This window comes from Gobio gobio (genome assembly GCF_949357685.1).
Source record: "Gobio gobio genome assembly, chromosome: 2".
Taxonomy (NCBI): Eukaryota; Metazoa; Chordata; class Actinopteri; order Cypriniformes; family Gobionidae; genus Gobio; species Gobio gobio.
Genome location: NC_137098.1, coordinates 53972343 through 53994276, shown reverse-complemented (window position 1 = coordinate 53994276; position 21934 = coordinate 53972343). Strand labels below are relative to the sequence as shown.

General features: G+C 39.8%; 1 protein-coding gene across 2 annotated transcripts in view; it reads left to right on the top strand.

Moving 5' to 3' along the window:
• The window catches only part of clcn5b (chloride channel, voltage-sensitive 5b), a 32970-nt gene extending 18919 nt beyond the window's left edge, over positions 1-14051 (top strand). The window contains exons 7-13 of one of the 2 annotated variants that reach the window (XM_079805269.1): positions 392-598; positions 1201-1281; positions 2587-3141; positions 4559-4745; positions 5130-5528; positions 7432-7648; positions 10994-14051. In XM_079805269.1, the coding sequence (XP_079661395.1) occupies positions 392-598; positions 1201-1281; positions 2587-3141; positions 4559-4745; positions 5130-5528; positions 7432-7648; positions 10994-11084 (1737 nt within the window). In that variant the 3' untranslated portion in view covers positions 11085-14051. The remainder of the gene's footprint in view (positions 1-391; positions 599-1200; positions 1282-2586; positions 3142-4558; positions 4746-5129; positions 5529-7431; positions 7649-10993) is intronic. The other variant, XM_079805270.1, reaches the window with a different exon arrangement.
• Positions 14052-21934: the final 7883 nt, after the last annotated feature.

The window sequence follows — 21934 nt, the reverse complement described above, 5'->3', positions numbered from 1 at the left end:
ATAGAGACAAACCATTTTTCTACAGTTTTCTGTACTGTTTTCAGATGTTCAAAATGTTTTCAGATGTTCAACCACAATTGCTTCTGCACTCTAACCTTGGCAGAGAGAACAATGAAGGGCTTTCTGACATAAGTCACACTGTTTCTCTGACAAAACCCCATGTTAGATTATTGCAGTTGTAATACTGATTTAAATTCATGTGGAGGAGTTGTCAGAGGAGATTTAAGGACCGTTTTAATGGCTGTTTTTAAAACGATCCATTAAGACATGTTTATATGCCAAGAAAAACTGCTTAAGTGAATTATAACTGCTCAGCAACTCTTGGTCTGGAAAATGGCCAGTTTTGGGGAATAATTTTGAATCCTTTATAACCCATGCCTAATTCTTGCAGATTAAGACCATCCTGAGTGGCTTTATAATCCGTGGGTACCTGGGAAAGTGGACTTTAATCATAAAGACCATCACGTTGGTGCTGGCCGTCTCTTCTGGCCTCAGTCTGGGGAAGGAGGGTCCGCTGGTTCACGTAGCCTGCTGCTGCGCAAACATCCTATGCCATTTCTTCACCAAATACCGTCGAAATGAGGCCAAGAGACGAGAGGTGAGAGGAACTGGGGAGGGAGATAAGGAGTGGAGGAATGGAGTGATGAAGAGATAAGGGAGAGGGGAGTGTGGGATAGACCGACAGAAAAGTAACAGAAAACTGTTTTGTGTCTTGGATCAGAACTTGTAATGTAATACATTGATATAAGCCTCTTGGCTTGGTCTCTCTTAACTGATGTGCTGGAAGTCGCCAGTGCCAAATTGTTAATAGAAATAGTGAACAGACGAGGCTTTTTCTAGGCTGTCCTCCTGAATCAAGTGATCAGGATTATATCAGTGGATTGTATAAATCATTGCTCATATATTTAGGAGGGAGATTATGCTCTTTATTGTGCATTTTAGTTAGGAAATAGGAATGGAATGGATTGTAAATTAAGTAAATATTCAGTGTGTGTGTGTGTGTGTGTGTGTGTGTGTGTGTGTGTGTGTGTGTGTGTGTGTGTGTGTGTGTGTGTGTGTGTGTGTGTGTGTGTGTGTGTGTGTGTGTGTGTGTGTGTGTGTGTGTGTGTGTGTGTGTGTGTGTGTGTGTGTGTGTGTGTGTGTGTGTGTGTGTGTGTGTGTGTGTGTGTGTGTGTGTGTGTGTGTGTGTGTGTGTATCAGGTGTTGTCTGCAGCATCAGCAGTGGGAGTGTCCGTAGCGTTTGGTGCTCCTATTGGAGGGGTGCTTTTCAGTCTTGAGGAGGTGAGCACTTTATATTTCTGCAGGAAGGGTTTTTTATATAGTCAACCATATAAACCCAGACAGGCTGATCTGAGTTTTTAAAGGGGATTTCTCTGTGATTCAATTTCTGTATATATCATTGTGGTATAACTTTATTTGGCCACACATTTTTAGAAATTAATAATATTTATAACATTTTAAAATAGAACTACTTCACTGCTATTTATATGGTTAAAATATCCTGAAATTTTTACTTTATTTCTCACAGAAATGTACTTTAATTGAAAACATAAATTATATATATATATTATATATATATATATATAATCTCTATATATATATGTACGCTACCATTCAAACGTTTAGGGTTGGTAAGATTTTTAAATGTTTTTGAAAGAAGTCTCTTATATATACCAAGGCTGCATTTATTTGATCAAAATACAGCAAAACATTAAGTATTATTACAATTTAACATAAGTTTTCTATTTCAATCCATTTTGAAATATAATCCCTCTAATGGCAGAGCTGAATTTTCAGCAGCAATTGCTCCAGTCTTCAGTGTCATGTGATGCTCAAGAAGCATTTCTTATAGACCATTTGGGTTTTTGCAAACAGCGACAATGTTTTGTGGGCAGAGCCTACCTGGTGGCTGAAAATGATAGTTAAATATAAAAGAATAATAGGTTAAAAAAAGGTCATTTTGGTAGTTTATATCTCACAATTCTAACTTTTTTTTCTCACAATTCTCAGAATTCTAAGAAAAATCTGATCTGTGAGATATAAACGCACAATTCTAAGGAAAAAACAGATTATTGTTAGAAGGAAAATCAGAAATTGCAAGAAAAAATAATCAGAATTGTGAGAGAATGTTATAGGTCTAAATATTATTTCATGCTGTAACTGTAAGGCTAATACATTATGTCCCCAATAAACTGTGCGTATGTGAATATTATGCAGACTTATTATGTACATCAAATTCAGCCTTTACGAGGTTTCATCTGTCCAGTCTGTCCGTTTAACGGCTTGTAACCATAAACGTCTGCGTTTAGCTTCAAAGGGCGCCTTCAACAATGGTATTCTGTAAAAGACCATCTTTTTTTATGCATTCCGATTCTAACATCCAAAGGCACAAGATGCAATTTTTTTCCCCTTAGTCCTTGGATTTTGCCAGTTTTCCTCCACTTGTTACCACTGTTTTCTGCCACCACAATGTGCGTGCAGTTGCAAGTGACATAACTGTGGTGTCTTCTCCAAACTAGTCTATTATTATCAATGTTGAAAACATCTGCTAAATGTTGTTTTAACATCTGACATTTTCTTTTTTAGGTCAGCTACTACTTCCCTCTGAAGACTCTGTGGCGTTCGTTCTTCGCTGCTCTGGTTGCAGCATTCACCCTTCGCTCCATTAATCCCTTCGGCAACAGCCGTCTGGTCCTTTTCTACGTGGAGTTCCACACTCCCTGGCATTTTCTAGAACTCATACCTTTCATATTTCTGGGCATCTTTGGCGGCCTTTGGGGGGCTTTCTTCATCCGTGCTAACATAGCCTGGTGCCGTCTCCGAAAGAACACCTGCCTTGGGCACTACCCTGTCCTTGAGGTTCTGTTGGTCACCCTTCTCACAGCGTTGCTAGCGTTCCCGAATGAGTACACACGGATGAGTGGCAGCCAACTGATCTCTGAGCTGTTCAACGACTGTAGTCTTCTGGACTCGTCAAAAATCTGTGACTACAGTGGAAGCAGAACAGGAAGTGCTAATGTGACTATCACTAATGTTCTGGCGGATCGTCCGGCGGGGCCAGGGCTCTATACGGCTATGTTGCTGCTAGCCATTGCACTGGTCTTTAAGATGTTCATCACTGTGGCTACGTTTGGCATGAAGGTAACAGACCTAGATGTGTTTTGACTGCAATGCAAACTTTAGTCTCTGTAAAGTTCTGAGAGTAAACCACTTAACAAGTTATACAGAAGATTTTAGGTTAACCCTTGTGCTTCAATTTAAAAAAGTTACTCTGAGGTCCTTAGAAGACAAAAATGTCAGTGTCAAAAAAATGTCATAGAAATTTGAAACTTTGGAGCACCGACTTAAGTTTGGTCTCATTTTTAAAGGGATAGTTTGCCAAATTTCAAAAAAAAAAATGTTGTCATTACTTACCCTCAAGTTGTTCCAAACCTGTATGAGTTTCTCTCTCTTCTGTTCTGTTGAACACAATAGAAGATATTTTAAAGATTGTTGGTAACCAGACCCATTGACTTAAAAATACTATGCAAGTCTATGGGGCCCATCAACTGTTTGGTTGCAAACATTGTTCAAAGAATTCTTAAGGATGCACAGGGGTTAAAATTTTACAGAAATGTTCCTCCATGAGTAAATTGCCGTTTTATTCCTCAACCGCTAGAGGGCCAAATCGATACAGTTGCGCTTCGCTGTAATATGGATGCATTTTAAAGATCTAGCCTACACTTTTATTACCAAAATGCTTCTAAGTATTTACAAAAATGATCTTTTATTACCTCTCAAAAGGGAAAAAGAAGAAAAGCATGTAAACATTTGAAATGGGCCATTATTACGGAAGCAATACTTTAAAATAACCAAGCAGCATTATATTTACCTCATCCACATGTAAATAAGAGGCTGTATTAGACTCTAATTTCCACATTTTTAAAATGACACATCATTTTGAGATAAAATACAAGACAGAAAAGCATTTTAACTAGAATACGTCTATACAATATAATAATAGCCAAACTCTTAAGCACCACAAATTTACCATGGTACAGTTAGTCATTTCGGAAATTTACATATAATAGAAAACCATAAAGTTTTGTTTTTCTTGTTACATGACAACAAAAATGGTTTCCCACATGTTAGTTTGGCAGGCATTTGTTGATATAACATATAATTGATATAATATGTTGAATAATAGTAATTATGTCAGAAATTTCAGCTTTTTAATAAGACCCCCAAAAAAGTCCCAAAAAATATTTTATTTCCTTTTTATTTTATTTTAAATGTCATCCAAATAAATTTGGACGCAACAATTACACATTACTTAGTTTTCCTTGGTTTCACAGCCTGTAGAAATTCATCATCTGAGGCGATTTGCTACCTAGGGCATCGATTCCGAACTACCAGAGGCTGGTGTCAAACGAGTTAACCATAACAAAATTTTGGTATCGATCCAACCCTAGTCACGATAAAACCTTCAAACCTTCTTGAGAAGTTGTCAATTCACTGCTAGTGCTTGCATCTCAAGTAAGCTCTGCTATCTCTATCTATTTCTTTATTCTCTCTCTAGGTGCCATCCGGTCTGTTCATCCCCAGTATGGCGGTGGGGGCTATAGCAGGCAGACTTCTTGGTGTGGGAATGGAGCAGCTGGCCATCTACCACCATGACTGGAATGTTTTCAGAGGCTGGTGCTCTCCTGGGGCGGATTGCATCACGCCAGGCCTGTATGCCATGGTGGGCGCTGCAGCCTGTCTGGGTGAGGGGTGATTTTTAGACGATTCATTTTCCAGATGATTTATTTTTTCACTTTGCAGTTACAACCAAATTGCCTTGCGCAGTCTTCCATGCAGAAGCATTTAATGTTGGCTTTCAGAAACATAGCTTGACCTTGCCTAGTCATTGACTCTGTCACACTTTTAATGAACTATTTCCTTTATACATCCTAATTATCGGTGCTTGCTAAGGCAAGCTTCACTATTACCATTGTTCATATTTACGGTTAGTGGTATAAATCTGTGTTAATCACCATCTTGTAACCATTTGCATAAGAAACTATTAAATCGCCTCATCCGGCTATAATCCTGCTGCATTGTCAGATTAGATTTATGACCCCCCCCCCCCCTTTTATTTCCCACTCTAGGTGGTGTGACCCGTATGACAGTCTCTCTGGTGGTCATTATGTTTGAGCTGACAGGAGGTTTAGAGTACATTGTGCCTCTTATGGCTGCTGCCATGACCAGCAAATGGGTCGCGGACGCTCTGGGTCGCGAGGGCATCTACGAGGCCCACATCCGTCTCAACGGTTACCCCTTCCTGGAAGCCAAAGAGGAATTCCGCCACAAGACTCTTGCCACAGATGTGATGCGGCCACGGCGGGGTGGCCCACCGCTGTCTGTGCTGACGCAGAACGAAATGACTGTAGAGGAGGTGGAGAGACTCATCTCAGACACCACCTACAGTGGCTTTCCTGTGGTGATCTCGCATCAGTCTCAAAGATTGGTGGGCTTTGTGTTGAGGAGGGATCTGGTCATATCTTTAGGTGAGGATTTGTTTTCAGTGTTCCACATATTTACGCTATTTACAGGGTTTTCTTAGTCAAGAAAAGGAGAATATATATATATATATATATATATATATATATATATATATATATATATATATATATATATATATATATATATATATATATATATATATATATATACACACTACCATTCAAAAGTTAGCGGTTCGTAAGCGTTTTTTTGTTTACAATATTGTTGTTCAACAAGGATGCATTAAATTGGTCAAAAGTAACAGTAAAGATTGTTACAAAAACTGTTTTCAACATTGATAATAATGTTTCTTGAGCAACAAATCAGCATATTAAGCCCTATTCGGACGGCAATTGATTCTCGTGGGGTCTTAAAGTATTTTCATTTGACAGGGTCTTGTCAGTGATTTTACTGCCGTCTGAATCCAGAATGTCAGTGTTTTTCTTCCACCACCCACGTAAAAATCCTTTGCCGAATTACCTACTGTTTTTTGTCAAACACCAAGGTTGTGTTATAATTTAATTGCCATCCGAATCCACATCAATTTTCAAAAAGCTTCAAAATTCAATGTTTATATCCTTTTTGACCACTGCAGAGCACCGTACGGTTGCGCTTCGCTGTAATATGGATGCATTTTAAAGATCTAGCCTACACTTTTATTACCAAAATGCTGCTAAGTATTTACAAAAATGATCTTTTATTACCTCTCAAAAGGGAAAAAGAAGAAAAGCATGTAAACATTTAAAATGGGCCGTTATTATGGAAGCAATACTTAAAAATAACCAAGCAGCATTATATTTACCTCATCCTCATGTAAATGAGAGGCTGTATTAGACTCTAATTTCCACATTTTTAAAATGACACATCATTTTGAGATAAAATACAAGACAGAAAAGCGTTTTAACTATAATACATCTATTTTCTTATTTTTTAAACAAAATATTTAAATGATAATCAGAATAGTATTTTCCTATTATTAAATTAAATATGAATTTATTCTTGTTATTCCAAGCATATGACATTTTATTTACAGCATACAATCATGTTATTGACCACGTGAGCAGCGCGTTCCCAGATGCACAGGATCACAAAACTTGTGAATAAATCACCATCCTAATACACAAGTTTTATCACTGAGGTGGCATGCAAATGTTTTTTTATGGACGTCCACAATGAGAAACAATTACCGTCCGAAAAGGGCTTTAGAATGATTTCTGAAGGATCATGTGACACTGTAGACTGGAGTAATGATGCTGAAAATTCAGCTTTGACATTGGAATAAATTGTTTTAAAATAGAAAACAGTTATTATATTTTAATAATATTGAATTACTGTTTTACTGTATTTTTTAAATCCAACAAATGCAGCCTTTCTGAGCATATAGAGAAACTTTTAAAAAATATAACAAAATTGACCCCAAACATTTGGATGGTAGTATAAGCAGATATGACATCCGTTTGATTGTTAGGAGTCTCGCAAACCAGCCAACTGAGTGAGGCAGCCAGCCATAGTCTGAAAGTTTGTATGTATTTGTCTGACATTTTGGGAGATCAAGTTGTGCCTGAGGATATCTAATTTTCTTGCTACTAAATGTCTCAAACCCAACTGTTGAATATCTTTCAAAGAGTTGATAGCACAAAGGTTTTGTCAGCCTGGCGCCTTGTAAGCGCAACTTTGTTTCCTGCCTGACTGATTAAAAACCTGTGTTCCCTTATTCAAAGACATTTTAGAGCAGCCAGCCAATTAGTTTGGAAGCAGTGATTTCAGCCAGTTCTTATGTGCAATATGATGGTCCGTGGGCTGCAACAGACATTTTTCTAATTAACCCTTGTTGTAACTGATGCGTTTATCCTGCTAATTTACCTGTTTTTGACTTTTTCCTTCACAACTTTCACTCAATCATCTCAGAAAATGCACGGCGGCATCAGGAGGGCGTGGTCAGCGTGTCCATCGTCCTGTTCACTGAATGTGATGCGCCCGTGTCGCCCAATACTCCTCCTGCAGTCAAACTGCACAGCATCTTGGACCTCAGCCCCTTCACGGTCACTGTGCACACACCCATGGAAATCGTGGTGGACATCTTCCGCAAGCTCGGCCTACGGCAGTGCCTCGTCACTCAGAACGGGTGAGTCTGGGGAAATGGGTGATATGTACAGCTGTGTGGTCTGTTTAAAGAAGTGGATGAGATGCGCGTGTATCAGATATTTGTTTTCTCCCGTGAGAAGCAGAATGAGGCTATTTTTGTTTTGTTTTTTTGTGGCATCTCAAGCTAGGTTCAACTGGACCAAGGAGAAATAAACAGTATTTTAGCGTTTATGTCTCATTTATGCATTTGGCAGACGCTTTTATCCAAAGCAACACTTATTACAGGGACAATCCCCCTGGAGAAACATGGAGTAAAGTGCCTTGCTCAAGGACACACTAGTGGTGGCGACTGCTGGGATTGAACCAGCAACCTTCTGCATATCAGTTCAGTGGTTTAAGTCCACCATCTTGCCATTTAAAGATTTTAATCTCGCCCTTAAAGCCAAACGTAGTTCTGTTTCAAAATCTAGTGAGCTTGAGCTACCTAGCATTAAAATCAACATCTGTGGCAGAAACACTATGCGACTTTCTAAGATTAATTTACCATTTGGCCAAACTTTGATACAGCATCACAATCAGATAAGGCGACCCTCGAATGCCTTACGAAGAGCTAAGATATAAAATTCTATAAAAATGCTGGACAAGAGTTGAGTAAAAATATACTTTAATTGATTAGATTATAGTTTTCAGTAATTCAATTAAAGTATAAATGGACAGTTTTACTGTATATTTGTGTGCTATATAGGTCCGTGATTCTTAACCAATGGGCTGCGGCCCACTAGAGGGCCTCAGCTCACTAGCAGGGGGCCTCAAGATGACTTCAAATGATTTAAAATAAGACAAAACAAGCTTTAAAATCAACATGTAAGCTGACATGGTATTTCTTATTTTAATTTGTTCTCAACAACAACTGTCATTTTTATTTAATAGAGTCCCCATGGTTTTGGAAAACCTGGATATATGAATGAATTGTGATTTCTAGACTTGGTAAAGTCATGGAAATTTGTAAAATCTTGAGCAGATTTTATTACAGCATAAATATCGTGGTGGGCCTTTGAACAGCAGGGCCTTTTTCTCTGACAGTGAACGACCGTGGAGTCAAAAGATGTGAGAACTGCTACTGAAGGTGTTTTTATTGTGGGAAATGGGTTAGGTTAGGTTAGCTTAAATAGGTAATCTTAGCTACATACAAATGTCATACAAACAGGCCCGGTTCCAGAATCAAATCACTGAGGGTGCTTCTGAAATGACTGAGGGCGCTCTAGTAAAGTGCAGATAGGCTAAGCAACGGCTCCACCACAGCAGTTTCCAGTAAGAAATGTATGAATATTTATTTACAAGTCATTTACCAATAATTGGAATTTCAAAAATATTTTGATACAAATTGTCTATTAATCTATTAGTCTGCCTTTACATTGTTTTAATGTGTTACTAGTATTGTAACATATCTTCCTGAGAACCAGAAAAAAAGGTTTTGTGAATTTAGTTTAGTTTTTTCCCGGTCATTATTGTTTGGAGCATAAAAAAACAAATTGATATATATATATTTTTTAAATTCCTATGTTATTTGCTATATCCTCTGCTCTGTAGAGGACACCAGAACCCCTTTATTGAGAAAATTAAAAGTCATGAACAGACAAACAATGGATTTTTTTATCCAAACATTGTATAAAGATGATTCTCAATGTTATGAAAGATACAGAATAATTGGATATACCATTTTACTTTATGCAATATGTGTGTAAACATGGCCGTAAATGCCATTCCCATTCTAGGCAATCTATACGCTGTCTCTAATTTGCATATTAAAAGGTTTTGGGACAATATGTAAATGTAAAGACGTGTAATAATACTTTCATAAGAATGTCTTGTATTTCATAAGAATATCCAGACTTAAAACTGTGTTTGTTGTCAGAGAAATTCACTAATGTCCTCTACAGAGGCAACACCTCTATTCTGGGTCTCAGGAGGATATTTCTGTCTCGTGCAAAGCGGCATTTATATTTAGATGTCACTTACGAAACTTTGCTGCATGCATTTGGCCATCGGTCCTCTTAGCAATAATAGTTTTATTCGATGAATGACTGTAGCCTCGAAAGTGGGCCAAGATTAAGCCAAGATCGCTACGATCACTAAAATGCTGTTGTTTTGTTAGTTAGTCTCACAAAGTTCCGTTATAAAAATGAAGTCGTCAACAATAAATATCTTACTTGTATCGTGTCTTGACTTTGTTTTGAGAGGTTTCGTGAGCCTGCATTAATGCCGCCTTCGCGTACTATTGGAAATTAGATCATTCTGAGTTTCCGACTCCTGAAATCGTGATTACGAGCTCATTGCATTATATAGGCCCATCTGTGATTGGCTACATTACTCACTGCTGCAAAAACTCGCTGTAAATAGATGCATTTGAATCTGCCAAATCTGTTTCGCCAATATTATTACAGTATCAACTGAGGGTGCTTTTGCTTGCGTTTAAGGGTGCTTAGCACCCCCGTAGAACCGGGCCTGCATACAAATATGGGAGAGTTGACTGACTCACTATTGATTCCAGTAGAGTGAAGTGTTGCTGCCTATGTTGAGCATTTTAAATCAGTCATTCATTAGGTTCTGTCTCCGTTTGAATGTTGCCTTGCTGTGTTTTGCAGTCTCAAAAGTTGGCTCTCTAGGTTTAAGAACAGATCTGTTGTCTCCACATTGCAATTTAGACTCTGTTTATTAAAATACACTTTGTTTAAATATACGCCAAACCAAGCAGGAGGGCTTCCCCAGCTGAGTCTTTGTTCTTCCCAAGATTTCTTTTGCATCCACTTCTACATAAATATCTTGGGGAGTTTTTCCTCACCACTTTCGCCATTGCCGTGCTTACTAACTACTTTGAAACAATATTCATTGTGAATGGCACCATACAATTAAATTGAACCAAGAAATATCCAAATATCCAGTGTAGCACTGATTGCCATATTGAGTGTCTGTTCTTTTTGTTTCCACAAAGGTCCCGTTTTATAAAGGCACTCCATGCCATATTTGTTCAAAACAGCTGAAGCTGATTCTTGTTGCAGTTGTTTTGCCTTTTAAAGTGTGTGTGTGTGTGTGTTAATCAGCTCCCGATGTCGAGTAGATCAACGTGGCTGTTGGTCTTTCTCAGTCCCTGTGATCCACCCTTCAAGTCTATCTAGCACAATAAAAGGAAATTACATCATGTAAAAAGAGAGAAGACTGGAAACACACACGGCCTTGAAACTTTATGCAAACACAGTCTCTCTCATGCATATGCTAACTGGGACCATCTGTTCAATAATTTTCTGACTTGACAGATCAGTGATTTTTGTATTAACTAAAAACAAGAACCCTTTTTTTCTGACTCTATTTTCTGTCTCCCTTTTAGGCGTTTGCTGGGAATCATTACTAAAAAAGATGTTCTTAAACACATGGCGCAGATGACCAACAGAGACCCGGATTCTATCCTTTTCAACTGAAGACTCTCAGTGCCGGACGGAGAGGACACACTCCTGCACACACACACATGCACACTGAGGGCTGAATCATCCTGTGAGGATGATGATAATGATGGTGGTGGTGGTGGTAGTAGGACTGTGTGTGTGTGTGTGTATCACTGAGGTACTGCTATTATAGAGTGGTGTGAGAGTGGCCTAAGGCAGCTTTTTGCTGCTCTAGAACTGGACATGTTCAGACAGTAGCTGTGTAGCCTGTCCGGAGGCTACAGAGACATTAATGTGACAAATGCTGTTCTCTCACACCTGTGAACCTCATTCCAGCCCTGATCTCTATTGTTGCCATCAGGACTGTATGTGGACCAAATACTTTTCCTGCCAACATGTCTTTTCAAATTTGGGGTGACTTTTTTTCAAGCTTTTAATTAATTTATGGTGCTTTACTCTACTCTACTCTACTCTACTCTACTAAAAAGCAGCTTAAACTAGCTTAGGATGGTTGCTGGTCTGAGTTGCTGGCTTTGTTTTTTTTTTTACATTTACCAGACCAACTAGTCGAGACCATAACCAGCCAAGACCAGCAAACTAAGTAGTTTAAGCAATTTTTTTTCAATTTTCATTCCCTGGAGTGACGTCTGACCTCGAAAGGAACTTCAGAAGGGTGAGAACATTCCTGAAATGATCTGGGAAACGTGCGCTGAGGTTGTCTTGTCTGAACCTGCGTCCGTCGAACGATCCCTGTGGGAAGATGTGCTGTCTTTTGTAGAAATACAGCGAGATTTGGTGTATCATGTTGAAAAGGCACACAGACCCACTTATTATTTTTCACTTATACATACTAACAAAATGCCCACAGTAGTGCTGTTCCTCCATTAGTCACTCTAAAAGTTTGGCAAGTGATCTTCAAAACCTTCAGAGTTTAAATGTACGTTCAACTTTAACTGGTGAGAAGCTAGTGTTGGTTTTATGACAGAAGGTGTCTAAAGGGATGGTTCACCCAAAAAAAAAAAAAAAAAAAAATTCTGTCATTTACTCAACCTTGTGACATTCTAAACCTGTATGACATCGGAAGACATTTTGAGAATTCTTTTGTCCATACAATCGATGGCAACACAAACTCTTCAAACATTCTTCAAAATATGTCCCACTGAAGAAAGTAATTTGTACAGATTTGGAACAACACGAGGGTGAGTAAATTGAGTTCTCATTTTTGAGTCAACTATGCCTTCAATACTTAACATTTGGTTGAAGTGCCCTTATTCTCCCTTTCAGTCACTCTTGCTCCCAACAAGCTATTTAGCCTTACAATTGGCTTAAGTTTACCAAAAAAGTTTGTAGTAGCTGCCAAACAACCAATTTCCACTTAGCTTCCCAAATGAACCAAGCTGCAATTCCCGCTTGGCACCACCAGGAGGCACTCTCAATCTCGGATTGTTCATTCTGGATATTGTGCACCATCTGATTGACTGTTGGCCCGGTTCACTCACTGGGTGTGTTGCGGCATTCTCTCATGTCATTACCTTCGGGACTCTACATTCCCCCAACATCTTTATGCTCATATTGAGCACCTGGACCCTTCCATACAGTCTTTGGAGATGTGAATCCACTCCTCCGTCCATCACCCTCACTGTCTTTCCCATGTAACCACGCTGTCGTCCTCAGACAACCTCAGCGAAGCATCTCCCGGCACCTCCCTTGTTTGGCTGAGAGGATCTGATCATAACGAGATCCGCCCAGTAACGAAAGGGCTGTAGTCCTCTTCCTTGGCATACTCGCTCGACTTTTCGTCTTGGTATATTTTAAAATCTCCACCCTCCAGTTCAATGCATTGGCATTTGGGTTGTTTATGGCCTATTAAAAAAGGCATTCGACTCTTTTCATGCCTGTTTTAAACGCTCTTTCCCTGCTCGCCGTAATTCCCGGGAGTTGGATTCAGGGCGGGGAGGTCGTGGAGGGCTATTGTTCCCATTCGCTCCTGCTCGTCTGGGCTCCGGGTCGCCAGGATGTCCCCCGACCGCTTCCCTCAAGCACCGTCACGCAGCCCCGACTGCCTTCCACTCTTAGAAAGACAATTTCCGGTCCAGTCTTTAAACAACGGCCGATTCTGCAATGTTATAATAGAATGGGAGGGAAAAAGAAATTCTTGCGCTCTCATTACTGAAAGAAAAGGTGTGTGTATTTGTGTGGGGGGCCGTAGGGGTGTAGGAAGGAGAGATTATGCCTTTCTCTTTTGCCCTCCTAGGAAAACATGGGAATATGGGAGGAGGGAGAGGAGAAAAGGTTAATTAAACAGTGTTCACTGGTCAGTGCAAGGATTGTTTCACAAAGGTCCCCTCTGTGTCACACGAGGGGTTATTGGAGAGACTTGGCACGAAGGACTTCAACTCATTCCTGCAATCCGGGTGGGTGCTGAGCCTCTTTGCGCTGTAACCCAACACTCGATTGGTGCAGATGGACCCGGGCCAGGACCGGGTCCAAATGAAATGTTATAATGTAAAACAGGACACGCCACAGACCTCCTATGTTCTTATCTACAGAACATGGGCTTCAACTAACCAAACAAGCATCAAGTAAACAGCTGTTTAGCGTCTACTTGAGAATGTGCCTGCCTTTTTCTATGCAAATAGCCAGTTTAGGACCGAGGACAAATGCTAAACCTGAGTAAACTGCTTTTACAGGTGTCAGTAAGCATGTTTACGATGTAGATCCGAAGAAACCTGTGAATTTTCTCGCTAAGGCGGCGATACGGTTATTACCAAATTGTTTGAAAGGAAATATGCATAATTTATTCCAAAGCATTCCTTTAGAGATGATATATTTGTCTTTTTATTGATGATATGTTAACTTTAATATGTATTTATTTTGCACAACAAAAAATGTATTGCAGTATTTGTTTGTGACTGTGTTTATATCATATTGTCAAATTAACTTTTGTCCATTTGAATAAATCTGAATGATGCATTCCATGGAGACTGCATTCATCTGGAGGTCAACGAGTATGTGTTTATGCTTCAGCTATGTAAAGAATCGCTTGTGGCCTCAATTTTTTTTTTATGGTTTATCTTACATAATCAAGGACTCCAGGACATTCAGAATTCCAGAAATATGAGCATTTTTATTCCCTAAAATCCCAAATTGCTCTGGTGGCTGTAGAAACAGACCCACACTGGTTCATGTTAAATGTGGTATTTTCAAGGAAATTGCTGAGGGTCTCTTAAAACACCACAGGATTGTGGGGCGAGTCTTGTTTGATACTGCTTCTGAATGCTGACTTTCTCACACCTTTTGAAGGCCACCATTTTAATAAATATTATTTTGTAGCCCTTTCTTTTGAAAAAGAACACATGTGCTTCTTGAAGTAGCAACAATGTAAAAAATGATCTGCCCCCCCTCCCCCTTTTAATTTTTTTATTTTTTGGAAATTCACAGATGATTTCGAGGATGATTTTACATTACATTAATTTTACATTTGAACAAAAACAAACCGTTATGAAGTTGTAAGTATTAAACTTAAGCACATTACTGTGCTATGCTTTGAGATGAGTAATGTAAGGCATCCTGTTTCTGCATCTGAATAAAATAAATAAAAAGGTAATTGTGACTTTATATCGCACAATTACAGCTCTTTATCTTATATTGTAAGACCAATATTTTTGACTTAGTCAATTACATTTTTTGTAATTGCGACATGTTACATTTGCTCCTATATAATCTCACATTATTTCTTATTTTAAAGCGGTCCTATTATGCCCTTTAACAATGTCTTGATTTTGTTTTTGGAGTATACTAGAATATAGCCTATATAGAATATAACATTTCATTTATACAGAGAGTCTGGCCACTCTCCATTGACAAGCGTTTACTTTCTTGAAGGCGGGTACTCTGTTGAGGTTTAAAACTATTGGATCTGCCATAACCAATTGCTAATGTTTGTCATCTCAAACTAGCACACAACATCAACGTCATCGTTCTCAGCCACTCCCTCTGTTCGCTGACCAGCATAATTTTTATCGGACAAAACCAGAGAATATACCGCAATCCCAGACGGAGTACTGAAGGAAAATGAAAATTGAGCAGAAGTACGTAGGAGGGTGGAGCCAGGCTAACTAGAATATGCTTCCATGCTTGATTGTTCAAAAAAAAAAATTTTGTTGTTGCATATTTTACATTATTACCTCTCTCCCCAGTCTGGTAAACACTTGAAGTGATACAGCTACGGCCACTGGACATGCGCACATCAATATTGCGTCATTTAATTACTAAATTTGTAAATTATTGTAAGGGTAGGTTTAGGGTTGGGGTAGGTGTAGACGTTAATAAAACACAATCTGGTAAGTAGCAAATGTATTTATTGTTATTTTATCATGAGATTTTGCCTCACTTATGGCGGTTGCTGAATCCCTTCTACCCACAACCCCCCAGTCTGGCTAGAACGTGTCGTTTAGTTCCTGTTTTGATGAAGCCCCTCCTTCCGAAGTACAAAAAGTGCTGTGATTGGTTAGCTGGCCCAGTGTGTTGTGATTGGCAAAGCTTAGCGCGTGTTCGGGAAAAGTCACGCCCTTTACAATAACTGCAAGCTCTACTTGGATGTAAATATTAAGGTTGGTGTAAATTTCAAACTAATTAATCCCGGATTCAGACTTAAGAATGTTCTCGTCCAGAACAGATATCATGCACAGACTTTGCAAGCACGGATTTCACAGGACATTTCAGAGTGGTATGTTTATTTTTAATGTATTTTTCTTATACATTTTAGATACATTGTTATGCACCATTTAATCATGATACTTGTCTGAAAACGATGGTAATACAAACAGTAATCGATCACAAAACCATGATTCATTTTCCCAAAGAGCGGTGAACACAGTCTTACAAAATCTACAGTAAACACTATATCAACACTAATATTGGCTAGCAGGCGAGCGGAGGCAAAGATTTGCTGTTTGTTTACATAATAGCAACAACATAAAACTTAAAATAGAAAATGCAACTACAAATAGTAAGACATACTTACAAGTTGTGAGCCACAAACAACATATTGTCCTGACGAAGTGGGAACTGCTCCATTTCAGGAGAAGCTTTTGTGCGTAGCCTGCATTGTCACTGGAAACCGTTCTCCGTAAAATGTGCATCACGCACAGATAAACGTTGGGGTTGTAATGTTCAGGAACAGTTCAATTCAATTCAAATTTTTTTGTATAGCGCTTTTCACGATACATATCGTTTCAAAGCAGCTTCACAGAAAATGCATCTACATTACAGGCCAGTGTTTAAACAGTGTTTAAAATCAAGTTTAGGAAGGCCAAACAAATTAGTTTTGGAAACTGGGTGAAAAAAAACTGTCTCAATATAGCGACAACACTGTCTTCTCTGATGCAGCTCAACCAGGCCTAATCCCCTTTTTTGTGTATTCCGTGGGCGGGGATTATTTAAATGTGTAACATTGGGACTTCACAAGATTCGTTATAGTTCTTGGAAAGAAAGTGGATTCTGTCACTAAAATATCTCCTTTTGGAGTAGACTTTGAGCTATGTAACCTTGCATATCTTTTATGCTCAAGCAGCAACTTTACTCACTAACTAAAGTTGCATAAAAAAAGCATAATAGGACCCCTTTAAAACAAATCTCTTATTTTATTTAAGAGAGGGGGGGGGGCTGTTTCATGCATACTGAGCTTTTTACACTGTTAAAGACTTGGATTCCCATCCTAAACATGGACAAAGTTTAAAAAAATGGAGTATTTCTGTGCCAAAAATACACCTTCCGGTTTTTCAGAAGTTTCGGAAAGTTTTTTTCGAGTGTGGGTGTATGTGACGTCAGATGGGGCGGAATGTCCTTGGATGGTATGGGCTCTTCTCCTGGAAGGGTGCGCGCGCGCGACTAGAGCGAGAGAGCAAACGCTTCAGGGAAGCCGGCCACGCTGCAGTCACAGGACTTCACGGAATCAACAATGTCACCAAAGATATGTGTTTTTGGTTGTCATGGCAAGACAATCACGTTTTTCCGGAGTAAGTGTTTGTTTGCTCTCTGAATTTCGGCGACGATGGTTTATAAACAAGGTACAGTTCAACTCCGGATTTGTAGCTCGCCTAATGCTGAAAGATGGAGCAATCCCAGCGATTAAGGTTCACGGTCGTGTGTTGGTAGCAGGCGGTGAGTAAAAATGCTTCAAATGTCTTTGTGTTGTTAGCTATCGATTCCATTGTTTTTCTATGTAAACATGCATGGCTCAACGCAACAGCTGCGCGCGCGCGCTCGTCTTTCTTTAGCTCCACCCGAACGATACGCCCCCTGCCGCTCGGCTTTTTCTGGAAAGACTCGGTACAACTGCATGTCTTTCTTTTATAATAAAACTAAAACTAAAGACGAAGATATGAAAGATGCAATACTACTCTATAGGTACTCAAGATTGACATGAGATTGACTGATAATTAGTTTTCCACCCCCCCCCCCCCCTTTAATTTTCTCATCTTATCTTTTTTTTTTTTTTACTAAAAATATAAAAAATTATTACAAAATGACAAACTACCAAAATGAATAAAACTTAAAATGAAAATGGAAAGCAAACATAAAAGTTAATAAAAAATGCATAAATACTATAATAGTATTATAAATAATACTAAAATAATAAAAACTATTTAAGGAAATGCCTTACTTAAAAAGCCATTGCTGTCTCAGAAAAACGTCAAAGACTGAATGAAGTTTTTGGCAGAATATGGGAAGTTTAAGTGCACGGAGTGATGAATCACAATGAAACACGAGTCGCATGGTGATGCTGCAGAGCGTTGTCTTCATAAAACTGCTGAGTAAGATAATAATGCGCATCTCTACCACAGTGAAACATGGAGGAAAGGGTGTTGTTGTGTGGGGAGCCTTTTAGCTGCTGGTATTGGTGAGCTACTTCACTGGTGAGCTGAAAAGTCATTTAATGCTTTGGAGTACAGGAGAATATTGCAGAACGGCTTGCTTCCCACAATTGAAAAGTTTTTATCTAAAGAGGGATCATCAGATGTTATTTTTCAACAAGATCATGCTCCTGGCCAAATTGCAAAGACAACCGAGAAGTAGCTTGAGAAGTCACATCAGGCTCAGGTTTTGGCCTGGTCAGAGTCCAGATTTACACCCTGTAGTGAATATTGGTCTCACATTCAACTCAAACGAGCTGGGAGACATTTTCCATTGATTAAAACAACACTGACTCCTCTTCCTGTAAAAAGCGGTCTGCTATTTGGGGAAGGCTATGCTAAGCTACTTTATCTACAGTATTTGTGCAATTCTTGCTCATTTCCTGACCAGTGATTTGTGATTTAAAATGGCTAAGACCATTAAAAGACCACTAAATATTTGGCCATTTTTGGCTTGGCTTATGAATGTACACAGTACCAAACTGATTAGAAGTTTTTATAAAATCTAAAGATCTAGTTTAATGTCTAAGTGATCACAAACTGGCCTAATTTCTGTGTCTCAGACAGGAGAGGAGACCTGAGGGATGATTGCGGAGCTTCTTGCTCTCCAGCCCTGCCGTCGCTCTCCTCGTGCCAACTGTCCCACTTGTTTATTTGTGTTTACTCTTTCCAGGCCCTGCACAAACGAATGAGATAAGTGAGGCCTGTGTGTGTGTGTGCTAAGATGTTGAATGATTCGGACAGTGCCTGGATGCGATTCCTGTGACATTCCGGAGTGTTCTGGTGGATTCTGGGAATTGGGGAGGACAAACTTGGGTTTGTGAAGAGGAATGCCTGGTGGTCTTAATGAATGGCAGAAAAGCTTTAACGATGACACATATGAGTGACAGATTGCTAGGGAGCGCTGGCAAGGGGAATGTGTGATGAAGTGAGGGTATATTTGTGCAGGCTGGAACAAGGGCAGTCTGGGAGCTCAGGGCGGGCTGTCTTAATGAGTGTGTGTGTGTGTGTGTGGCCACATCTAAAACTGAATAGACTGGTGTGTGGTCAACACTGGGTTAGTCAAATGGTGTGTAAGTGTGTGTGGCCTCTGAGTGTGTTTTGTTTTTGAGATTGTTAGACACTGGGACCCCAAGCAGAAGTGAGAATGACGGTGACTCATAGCTGGTTGTCTGGAAGACTTATGAGCACAGAGAGCTGGGGAGTGATCTTAAGCTTGGCTTTAAGTGTAGGCTATACATTTATGTGGGTTTTCGCCTGACAAAACATCCCTTTAGGGACGTCCTCGAAGGTAAAAATGCTTCATAAGCAGAGGAGCAGCAGTCATTATATATCTGGCATTATATTTGAAGAATTTGTGAAATCACAGAATCCTCTGCCATTTGCAACAGTCAATCAGACAAGTTCATAATCAGTCAGTGGAGATCATAATATAGTTTGCACCCACTTATCTGATTTTCAGCAAATTAGTGAGAAATTCATGTACTGGTAAGGTTTGTAATGTGCCCACAATTTTTAAGATCTTTCCTATGCCTTGTTCATAAGTAACAGTTCTTTTTAAAAATTAAAAAATTGATGCCGAAAGCATCAATAGTGGGCACATGAGCATCAGAACTGGACCACGGAGCAATGGAAGAAGGTGGCCTGGTCTGATGAGTCACATTTTCTTTTACATCACGTGGATTGCCTGGGGTGTGTGCGTTGCATACCTGGGGAACACATGGCACCAGGATGCACTATGGGAAGAAGGCAAGCCGGCAGAGCAGACTGATCTCATGAAATGACGTATGTATGACACGCCAATTCGTATGCCATTTTGGCATGTTATCAAGACGCATAATCGCTTTTTAGCGTGTTAATCAACGGCGTTTCATTCTATCCCCCTACACTGCCCCTACCCCTAAACCTACCCATCACACACACACACACACACACACACACACACACACACACACACACACACACACACACACACACACACACACACACACACACACACACACACACACACACACACACACACACACACACACTGCCCCTAAACCTACCTATCACAAGAAACATTCTGCATTTTTACATTTTCAAAAAAACATAATTTAGTATGTTTATAAATCCATTTACATTCACGCGGAATCACACGGCGTAGACATACACGCGGATAGCTCAAAATGCGTACAGATAACACGCCATTTGGCTTTAGAAAAAGTGGCGTGTATGTTTACGCAAAGTCATGATGTCATGTTGGGCAGAGGCAGTGATGCTTTGGCAATGTTCTGCTGGGAAACCTTGGGTCCTGCCATCCATGTGTATGTTACTTTGACACGTACCACCTACCTAAGCATTGTTGCAGGCCATGTACACCCTTTCATGGAAACGGTATTCTCTGGTGGCTGTGGCCTCTTTCAGCAGGATAATGTGTCCTGCCACTAAGCAAAAATTGTCCAGGAATGGTTTGAGGAGCACAATGAGTTTAAGGTGTTGACTTGGCCTCCAAATTCCCCGGCTCTCAATCCAATTGAGCATCTGTGGGATGTTCTGAACAAACAAGTCCGATCCATGGAGGGCCCACCACGCAACTTACAGGACTCAAAGGATCTGCTGCTAACATCTTGGTGCCAGATACCACAGCACACCTTCAGGGGTCTAGTGGAGTCAATGCCTCGACGGTCTGTGAAAATGTGAAAACACAAACACACAGAGACAGAAGTGCTGGTCATATAATTAGAATATCATCAGAAAGTTGATTTATTTCACTAATTCCATTCAAAAAGTGAAACTTGCATATTATATTCATTCATTACACACAGACTGATATATTTCAAATGTTTATTTCTTTTAATTTTGATGATTATAACTGACAACTGAGGAAAATCCCAAATTCAGTATCTCAGAAAATTTGAATATTACTTAAGACCAAATGCAAACAAAAGAAAGGATTTTTAGAAATCTTGGCCAACTGAAAAGTATGAACATGAAAAGTATGAGCATGTACAGCTCTCAATACTTAGTTGGGGCTCCTTTTGCCTGAATTCCTGCAGCAATGTGGCGTGGCATGGAGTCGATCAGTCTGTGGCACTGCTCAGGTGTTATGAGAGACCAGCTTGCTCTGATAGTGGCCTTCAGCTCTTCTGCATTGTTGGGTCTGGCATTTTGCATCTTCCTCTTCACAATACCCCATAGATTTTCTTCTGTCTTATTTAAGGTCAGGCGAGTTTGCTGGCCAATTAAGAACAGGTATACCATGGTCCTTAAACCAGGTACTGATTTTCTTTGGCACTGTGTGCAGGTGCCAAGTCCTGTTGGAAAATGAAATCTGCATCTCCATGAAGTTGGTCAGCAGCAGGAAGCATGAAGTGCTCTAAAACGTTCTGGCATACGGCTGCGTTGACCTTGGACCTCAGAAAACACAGTGGACCAACACCAGCAGATGACATGGCACCCCAAACCATCACTGACTGTGGAAACTTTACACTGGACCTCAAGCAATGTGGATTGTGTGCCTCTCCTCTCTTCCTCCAGACTCTGGGACCCTGATTTCCAAAGGAAATGCAAAATTTACTTTTATCAGAGAACATAACTTTGGACCACTCAGCAGCAGTCCAGTCCTTTTTGTCTTTAGCCCAGGTGAGACACTTCTGACGCTGTTTGTTGTTCAAGAGTGGCTTGACACAAGGAATGCGACAGCTGAAACCCATGTCTTGCATACGTCTGTGCGTAGTGGTTCTTGAAGCACTGTCTCCAGCTGCAGTCCACTCTTTGTGAATCCCCCCCCCACATTTTTGAATGGGTTTTGTTTCACAATCCTCTCCAGGGTGCGGTTATCCCTATTGCTTGTACACTTTTTTCTACCACTTCTTTTGCTTCCCTTCGCCTCTCTATTAATGTGCTTGGACACAGAGCTCTGTGAACAGCCAGCCTCTTTTGCAATGACCTTTTGTGTCTTGCCCTCCTTGTGCAAGATGTCAATGG